The sequence below is a fragment of the Pterocles gutturalis genome, unplaced genomic scaffold, assembly GCF_000699245.1.
Source record: "Pterocles gutturalis isolate BGI_N339 unplaced genomic scaffold, ASM69924v1 scaffold46857, whole genome shotgun sequence".
NCBI classification, from domain to species: domain Eukaryota; kingdom Metazoa; phylum Chordata; class Aves; order Pterocliformes; family Pteroclidae; genus Pterocles; species Pterocles gutturalis.
In genome coordinates, this window is record NW_010117244.1 from 51,609 (window position 1) to 61,421 (window position 9,813).

General features: G+C 38.4%; 1 protein-coding gene across 1 annotated transcript; it reads right to left on the bottom strand.

The window, feature by feature from the left end:
- Nucleotides 1–4,998: 4,998 nt before the first annotated feature.
- On the bottom strand, nt 4,999–9,700 carry FASTKD2 (FAST kinase domains 2; the record flags this gene model as incomplete). Its single annotated transcript, XM_010075731.1, has 6 exons — nt 4,999–5,118; nt 5,569–5,683; nt 6,762–6,846; nt 7,759–7,980; nt 8,985–9,145; nt 9,528–9,700. Coding segments are annotated over 6 exons (876 nt in total), but the record flags the coding sequence as incomplete, so codon positions are not given.
- Nucleotides 9,701–9,813: the final 113 nt, after the last annotated feature.

Below are 9,813 nucleotides of genomic sequence, written 5' to 3' on the forward strand. Positions count from 1 at the left end.
TATGTCAGGACACATCAAGACTTCAATGACAATTCTCACCATTTACACCAGCCTCTGTGCAGTCAGAGTCCAATTCACCAGCTGTTCCCTGCTGCAGAAGGAGAAAACCAGGCTCACATAGCAGTTCAAGCTTGCTCCTTTGAAGTTGTAGAGCCACAGTCTCAGCTGGTGTATATTTCTGTAGTGCCCTGACTTTAATTTAAACCAGCTGATGAGCCACTCCCTCTTTCCCCACACTCCCCACCTTTCTAAAGGGTGGTCGAGTGCAGATGACATATTATGTGCAGCAGAATCTGTACCAGGAAAATCAAACAGGCAAATACAGAAAGTACAGCAAGTGCCCTTTGTGGATTGAACTGATAAGAGTAAACTATGGCACATAGTCAGGAATGACAAAGAGTGTTCAGTAAATTGCTTCAGTCCAAATGCATGGATAGAGTCCCTTACCTATAGCAGTGAAAATAAATTCTCCTGTTTCCAAAAATTTGCATCTTACTAAATAAAGCAAGAACATATCTAGGTTTTGATGGGTGCCATGGCAACAATGTTACTGGAGTGTAGCTTAGGAGTGTTTTTGGAGAGAGGGATCAGGATGAAACAAAAAGCTCACTGGTTATCTGTGGACACAAGGACTTTTACTGCAGACCCAAAGACAGATTCTCCTTCTTGTTCCTGGGTGCATATTTACAGTTGCCACCACACTCATACTTTCACTTTATACTGTGGTTGTCCAGAAATAATGAAAAAAGAGAAAAACCTGCTAGAGCTAGAAGGACAGATCATAAACGTAGTTCAGAGTCCTATTATATTTGCATCACTTAGAAGAGCAATGCAGAACTACTAAAACCACTATGGTTACTAGCAAAGAACAAACCCACAGGATTACCTATTCAGTAAAACCTATGCTTAAGTACCATAATTGCTTTAAAAGTATGCATGTAGAGAACAACAGATAACCATGGCTCTGCTTTTGTTCTCAAATAAATTTCAGCACATTTTGCCTAGGAGTTAATGCTCTGTCTTTTTTGAGATCTACAAAATACATGCAATTCTTTTTAAATTCAGATATTCTAGTGTCAGTGAAGAGGTATTGAAACTGGAACCTCATTCATGAAAGCTTATGTGCTCTGAGATTTGTGTGCAAAGAGAATAGCTTGACATTAACAAACGGCAGTATAAAATAATACCTACTGCAATGGCCAGGGGAAAAAAACCAACACATTAGAGGGAAGTCCTAGTATTTTCTTCACTTCAGTAATTGACCAGAGCCACATCTCTAGGTCTCTGAATACAAAGCATTGTGCAGCCTCTTGCCTATGCAGAAACAGTTGCAATACCCAAGAAACAGACTTTCATTCTCTAATTACAAGCTCCAGTTTACTTGGATTCTGATTTCTTAACAAAAATCAAACTTTTGCAATGTGCATTTCGTCCCTCTTTCCCAGTTATTTTTGAACATCTTGGCCAATTTGAGAGCAAGATGCAAGTTTTAAAGAGAGTTCCTGGATGTTTCTTGTGAATGAGTGGCTAGAACATTTCATACTCTGAGAAGGCTGGTGTTAGGGCTCAGAAGTATTTTTAGACTTAAGCAAATCCAAGCAGGAGAGAGCTACAGGTCATCCGGGTCTGCAAATCCAGCTACCTATGGAAACAATTTGTTTTTCCAAACACTGTTCTCATTCTGCATTACTTCATAAACTTTGTTTCATTTTTGCTCAGACAGTACTGGTTTATTTTCTGTTCATGCAAGAGCCTTCTTGACCCTTGCAGCCCACATCTTCTGCCTTCCTGTTTCTTGCTCTCATTTTAGACCTGTTCACACATCCTGCAATGCTTAACATCATCCTTGGGCCAGTGAAGTTTGTTATATTTGTAAATCCATCTCACAGTGCTTTCTTATTGTGTGATATGTGACAACAATTTGAGCTTGAGACCCTTTCGCATGTGGATATCTTTCAGATGACCTGGAGAATTCAGAGGATGAACTGTATATGCATTATTCTCAAGGAAAAATTTACCAGATAAGTCAGCTTTATCATGGCATTTTACTGTTTTATAAGATAAGATTTATTAATTTAAAAAATGTCTAACAGCAAGCAGCACGTAAAAAACAGGAATCATAAAAGGCAGCATCTGTTTCTTTGAGATTAGCAGGACAAACACTTAAGTCCAGTATTTCATAGCTCAGAATGAAGGAAAGATTGGTATAGATCTACTTTTCAGACTTCTTTGTGGCCCAGGAATAAAATATGCTGCCTTCATACAAGAATCTGGTCAAATATATGGTTGCTCTGTGCAGCTGAGTCCACTGTCTTTGAGTCATAACTACATAATTACTCTAAGCCCTGTACTTGCTTTCTCTTCTTTAACAAGCCTTCAATTCATTGAAAATCCTCCCCTCCCTCAGCAATTTAGTTTACTTAATAAATTACCTATTTTCACTTTACACGGGGTCGAGAACCTTGGGCTTGCTACATATTAGATACACCCTTGAAATACCTTCAGTGAGTCAAACACCACAGAAAATACCTGGATTCCATCCATTAATAAGATACTTCCATGGGCTGTATGACATAAAGCCATATTCAGCTTCCTGGTTCCTCACTCCTCAGTCAGAAAAAAATTCCAGCCACTGCACTTACAAAGTGTTCCAAATATGAAAAAAGGCTACAAACACATGTTCCTGAGTCTACAGGCAGACTGAAAATGGTAGATGAAGGTGCAGCTTGCATGTCCTGTTAGCTTCCCTGGCAGGTCAGCTAAAAACATCTGTTTAGTATCTGGTTCACTTTAAAAAAAGAGGGATTTTGCACGGAGCAGTCCATGCAGTGACAAAACCCACACTGACAGAAGCAAAATAATTATTGTTGAACTTCATTGTGAGTCAGGAAAGAGAGGACAATGGTACTCTAAATACATATTGTAACACACAAAACAAGGGATTAGATCTCCCTTACTACATCCGCTGGACACCTGAGAAACCTGGGTTTATTTCAGACATTGCAGCAGAGTAGCTTTTTGGCAGAAGTAAAGATTCAAGAAACCCACAGCTCTGAAGTCTCTCTGGCAGCAGCCATATACTGCTTGGAACTATGAATCGGTGTAGGTGACATAGGAATGACTTAAATTATTGAGGTAGCATAAAGCAAGATATTTTAATAAAAAAGGCGATCATTCTGGCAGATTACTACACTTCCCTACTGCTTGTCTAAGTTTCCACCTACTCATAAAGTTTTTTAAAAAAAGAAAGAAGAGATGGTGATCAGCTGATTTAATGTAACGTGCCCATTTTGTGCCCGCTGGTGGCCAATTCTGTCCAGGCTGCTGGGACCCAAGAGGACAGTATACTTGCCTGCCTGGTGTTTTGTCCCTGAAGAGATGGGAGCTACATACCTGCTACTGAGGACCTGACTGAAAAGGCTGGAGCAGAGGAAGCAGTTCCCCAGCCCAGGAAGAGCTGCAGCTGACACTGCACTAACTTGGTTTGCGAGGATCCAGCTTTGAACAGCACCACTTTCTCAAACACAACTCTGAGCACTACCTGACTCCCCAGGTCAGGACCATGAGGCATTCAGCCAGCTCAGAACATCAGAATGGCTCTGACCAGCCTGCTTCACAGATGAATTCGTACAGACAATGCTTTCTTAAAGTAGCAGATGCAAAAAGGGGGCATAACAAACTTCTCATCAAGTCAAGCAGATGAACTCTGCTCTGGTTGTTAAGTTTTATAATTGCATCAAATCTGTTTTTCTGCACGTGCTGCATTTCAGAGACTGAAATGCTGAACAGCTCTCACTGCTTTTCATGCCAGACTGCTGTGACAGTGCTTCTTTGGTTGCAGTTTCCTTCATAAATGTGCGCCATGTCCCATCTACGTGTTCTGCAAGAAGTCGGGCAGTGAACTTTTTTAAGCACATTGTTTCTTTCCACCGGATCTCATCACTGTAATACCTTTTTTATCTCATCATCGTAACACTGTAACCATGTGTCCACGCTACTTCAGAAAGACAAAGAACGAGTGCTTGTATCTTCTCAAGCGAAGCACGGGCACCACCGTTAGGTAGCACAGAGTCACTGCAGAAAGCATTGCTGTCTCCCTTCGTGCCCAGTGGGCTGGGTCTATGGTTTAGCAAAATCGTGACTGAAGATCAGATTACACCGCAGAAACAAGCAAGAGGTGTCGGCAAATGTCTGTATATTGAGCATCCCAATGCTCTTACTAAGTACTTCAGCAACTCCAGCACAACAAATGTATTTTACCAGTAAATGTTACCAAGAATGAAATGATGTACCTCTGCTCCTTCAGCTCAAAGGCCCAAAGCTGCTTTGAACTTCTAGGACAGTTTATAAACCAGGCCTGTGTTCTTGTAGTGAGAAGTTTTAAAATCTATTACAGTAGCAGTGAAGCAACAGGTTCAAAAGAAAAAGCATACAGCTAACAGAACTATCACCACCCTGAACTTCTGAAAACTGGGTGAGACTGATTTCTTCAGAAACTTTTCACATAACTCTGGATTTTTTAATATACCCCTTAGGCTGTTATTTACTGCTTTACCATCTATAGTTCTGCATAAAGAACACAGGGGATGTTGGGGGGAATCCTTCTAGTGTGTATTTGTAGGCAAGGTTCCAATGGCACTTGAAATAGTCACTTGCTTTCCCTGACCCACCTCAAAAGAATAAAGGAATTTGACTTGGGGCATGGCAGAGGGGAAGCAAAGTGAAGATAAAATCAGGCAGTTTCAACAGCAATGGATGTCAGGATGCTTTCTAGATTAATTAGGTGGTTCCTTCCACTAAAAAAAACCCACTGCCACTTCACAGAAGAAAACTCCCACTATCATCAGACATTGTTAACTTTACAAACTTTTCTCAATCTGTAATACTCTGGAGTAGGCAGTTGTGTATAAAACTGCTTATTGCTTCTGTTAAAACCTTGCATTAGTTATACAGGAATAAGAGAGATCAGGTGACCCAGAACTGTCGCTGTAGTTTATTTCAATTACTATCCTGCACAGTCACTTCAGAAAAAGGGAAAGCATTTTCTGAATAAATTTTTCCTTTCAAAAACTCAACTGCATCTTCATTTGTCATTTCCTGAAACTTCTTGTTCAGGACCTGGAAGTAAGGAAGAGGAAAGGGTACATTAGTTCTGTAGTCTTTAGCAAACTACCCTGTCCCACAAACCAAGTGCTCAGTAATGGGAAGGCCATAGGCAGTCACTGTATTTTGAAAACAAGTTGACTTGAATCATTCGTTTCATAAAAATCAGGGAAATAAGCCACATAGGTTTTTTAGGTACAAAGCAATTCAGTTCATACAAAAAAAAAAATCAAGCCACTATGATTATATTTATTTCATTGATAATGGTAAGTGGTAGCTTGTCTTTTAGAGTCCCTCTGTCCTTTCCCCCTAGTGACACCACCACTACCTTCTAAGTAAAGATGATATACAATTACCACTCTGGAAGAAGGCTCATCCTTCCCTACAAGGCCTCTTCTACCAAACATACCCATCACTGTGCTGATAACAGGAATGAAACAGATCGAATAACAGGACACTTCTTACCAGAATCACGTGATAACCCAGTTTATTTAGATGCCGCTTCTTCATTGCCAACTTCCCTTGGGGGTGCCTTGTACCCAGGCAGAAGGCAGACAGAGGAATAAAGAGAAAAGCCAATCTACAATCAAGAAGAACAGGGAAAACTCCGTTGTACAAATGCAGAATAAGAATTTTTAAGACAATGATTCAATTATGTCCTTTAACACTGCAGAATATATATAGCTGTCTTTCTGGTAGGTAGACATATCAGGACAGCACAAATTATCCTCTTCCTTTTCCAGACTTAAGTAATTTAGACCCTCTTCTTCCATGAGCTTCACACAAGTACCAGCATCTACCCAAATACTTACAGCAGAATTAAGTGCTTAGATCTCCACTTCTCCCACAAAGAGAAAAAAATAGATAACTCAAAATTCTACATTCGTTTGACAGCTTCTGCATTTACTTTGATCCTTTGTTAATATTCAGAATCAGTTACCTCCTGCCATAAACACGTACTTGGAAGGGTGAGGAAAGCTGAATGCCTTGAAGCCTGACAGTGAGTTTCTGTTACACAAATCACTAACTCTCCTTTTCCCAAAAAGCAAACTATACAAAATACATTGCTGTGCAGTGATCCAGCACACAAATGTTAAGTATTACCCACCTCTACCTAAGCATTACTTAAATGATGTATGTCCCACCTCAGTTACTGAGAGGTCATTCTTCTACACAAGATTAAATTAATCACCTAAAATGTGGATAAGATGGTCCTTTTTATTCAAATTATATTTCAGCAGCTGAAATAACTGCCATAACACAGCATTGAGATGCACATTTTAGAGAATAAGAGAATCATAGAATGTTTAACTGGACACACAAATACTTGGAATTTTAAAACCATAATGTAGCAATTTTTTGGAAGGGATTTCAGTCACATTTCGAAACCTGTATCCATTACAAGAGTATCAGATTACTGTGATGTTTCCTGCCTCTTTCTCTGAAACGCTGGTTTAACCTCTGTTAGAGGAAGGTAGTGAGCTGGATCAGCTGTTGCTCTGAACTGGCATGGCAATTTTTGTATATTTCAGTGAGCACAAATAACAAGTCAATTATCTACTCTGCTTCTGCAAATCAGTGAAACAAAGAAGTAACTGGATGGAATACATACACATAAAACTAGCCTGCTAGAAAAAATATGTAGTCAAAAAAGACACCTTTGAACACTTGAGTCAGCATTATCATCTGCCGCATCTATTGGGAGCACTTTCTTTCTGTCTGAATCCATTCTGATTTCAAAATCTGAAAACAAAACAACAAAACATTTAACACTGCAAGAGGTTACAATTAATGTTTGCAATTGAACATTGTTCAAATTATTTTCAAATTAACAGCTCATTTGAAAAAGACAACAGACACCTTCACTGCTCTAATTGCTGTTCTCTAGTAATTTACCTATTACTGATGGCTTTTCCCTCCCTACAACCAGTATAAACAGCTATAGCTTACATATCTCCAGAAAAAAAAATATTTTTGGAAACTGTAGATATAACTTTATGGGAGTGAAATAATAGTTAAAAAGAAACTCATCTTGATCACAGTCTGTAATACCTTCCTACTCAGATTTTCCTGTAATCTGATTCCTCATAGAAAGATTTAGGAAGAAAATTATTACAAATACTGAAAAACTAGTAAGTTTTTAAGTGGGTGGCTGGCAACAAAATAAGCAATATCAAAATATAAAATAAACCAAATGTTATTGATCACCTGTCAAAGAACGTCATATCCCATTTCATAAACAAAAGTAGAACCCAAACCTTAGGCAGACCTTCAGAGAAGAAACAAGTCAGAGAACAAAAGAAGGCTGCTGTTTGGCTTTGTTTCTAATGTGATTTAGTGCTAAGATGTCAACTCCCTAAAACAGTGGTCCATATTGAATTTATGTACAATTAACATCTGCTCGCTGATGATTAACAAAAAGTCCAAAGCACTTTTGTAAATGAGAGTAATCATAAAGTTTTAGTAAATTGACTTTAACACAAGCATCTTAGAAATTAGATTCACCAATCAAGGACATGATTTGTTAAAAGACTCTGTCTTCACAGTGCTACACTTGTGATCACTTGCACCCTACACAAATTTGTTACCACCTTATTATTTTGGGGGATTAGAAATCTATAGTCAAAAGATTATGACAGTAATTTGGCTTCATACCAATATGATAGTTATATGGCAGCTGAACATTTTGCCTAAACATGTTCTCATCTCCCAGAAGTTCTACAAGTGCCTCCCGAGCCTTTCTGAGATTCAGAGACACTAATAAGGAGAAATCCTCCGTAGGCACAAATGCAGGCTTCGTGAAGGAAGGGCTATCAAGTTCCATACATGCTTTCACATGGCAAAGCATCATTTCCTTTTGTTCTTTGTAAAGATCATCTGAAAAAGAATACAAAAAACATTACATCCACTGTATCATCTCACGGAATTTTTCATTTCATTATCATTTATAGTCTGTTCTGGCAGAGCAAATTAATTTCAATATAGCAATCAAAACCCAATTTTTATTTCACTCAATATTGAATATCTTCAATATAGTGTTAAATGTACACCATCAATTCACTAATTATAATATTAAAGTCTATTGCTGGGACCTGCCCATTTCCCCTCTGCTGTTCACAGCTCTGTGCACGCTATCAGTTATCACAGGAGACTTAAGGAGAACATGGAACGAGAGAGCATGCATAAAAAACATTTATAAAATCCAGACAACTGGAAGGCTATTTATAAGACAAAGAAAGGATATCAGACTTGGCCATAATTTTGAAACTATACTTCAAGAGTACTAAGCTGCACAAACTCCAAGCAGTTACAGCTTTGCAGCTTTCAGGTTCAGTCACAGCAGACTCAACAGCAAGACAAAGTGTTTTACTCTACACTGAATTTCTATTCTGCTGAACTACTCTACTGGCTGTAGAGAAGTGTATCATGGAAACCAAATTCTACTACAAACCATTCCAACTTCCTCATTATAACTCAAAGCAGTCAAAAAAACCTTTTACTCATGATTCGAGGTACTAAGGTTGGTTTACAGAGGTTAAGACTTCCTGTATTTCAAAAAATGCCTAAACACGTCGAAGATAGAACCTCTGTCTCTTACACATTTCTACCATTTCCACAAATCTCATATTCATCTCCCTCCTTGTGCACAACTATTAAACTGTTGCCACCATGGGGCCCAAGACAATAAGCCTGATGCCCTAGTGCAGAAACAGATCACTCAGATCACCATCACTACATTAGCTTTGTCCTGAAGACTTCAAATCTGGTATTAATCATGTTTGCATTCTTTAATTTCTAAAATTTTAACACAATTACAACTAATTATGTACAGAGGCAGACTAGCCCTTTTAAAACAAGACCATGAGAAAGTAAGGCCTGACCTGACAGAAGTTCACCCCTGCTGTCCTTTTGCAGCAGCTCATCAAGTGCACGATGAGGAAGATATCCTAAGATGCAAAGTGAATACACTGCTTTCAGCAGGTCTGTGTTGGAAATCTGAGGGAGGTACTTATTCAAGCAGTTATGAAGAGTCTCAAAAAACCTTTTCCAAAAGCAGAAGAGAAGTATCTAAATACACAAGTGAGGCTATATAAAATACAGATTTCAAACAAAAATACAAGTTAGAAATCTTTATTATCTTGTATAATCATAAGCTGTGTAATCTAACATCAGCATTTGATTATTCTTTGAGGACACAGCTACCTATCAACAGATTTAGTAGCCTGGTCAGTCTAGAACCAACTTTCAATTACAGAGAAAAAATCCTACATAGAAAAAATGTGAAAAGACACAGCAAATTTACCTTACAGATTAATAAAATAGGATTATGAACTCTTTTGCAACTGAAATCAAATACTAGTTGCCATACGATACTCTATAATGACTACATAACGTATTACCAGGCATTGTAAATGGAAACCTACAGATGCTTTTGGTTTCTGGGAATATAGTTGAGTCGTGAATACACTCGGAGAACAATCAAAAGGTTTTTCAAGTTGAGGAATTCAGGATCTTCCATCACCTTCTCAGCAAAAATACCCATCAGCTCACTAGGCTGAAAGCCAAGTGTCTCGAAGGCAGAAAGAAGAAGGATAATCTAAAAGAAAAGATAGTTTTATAAGGTCAAGAAAGCCAATAAAGTGGATTTTACCTGTTGATTTAATAAAAGGCATTTTTAATGAAAGCAAATCATAGAATCATAGAATGGCC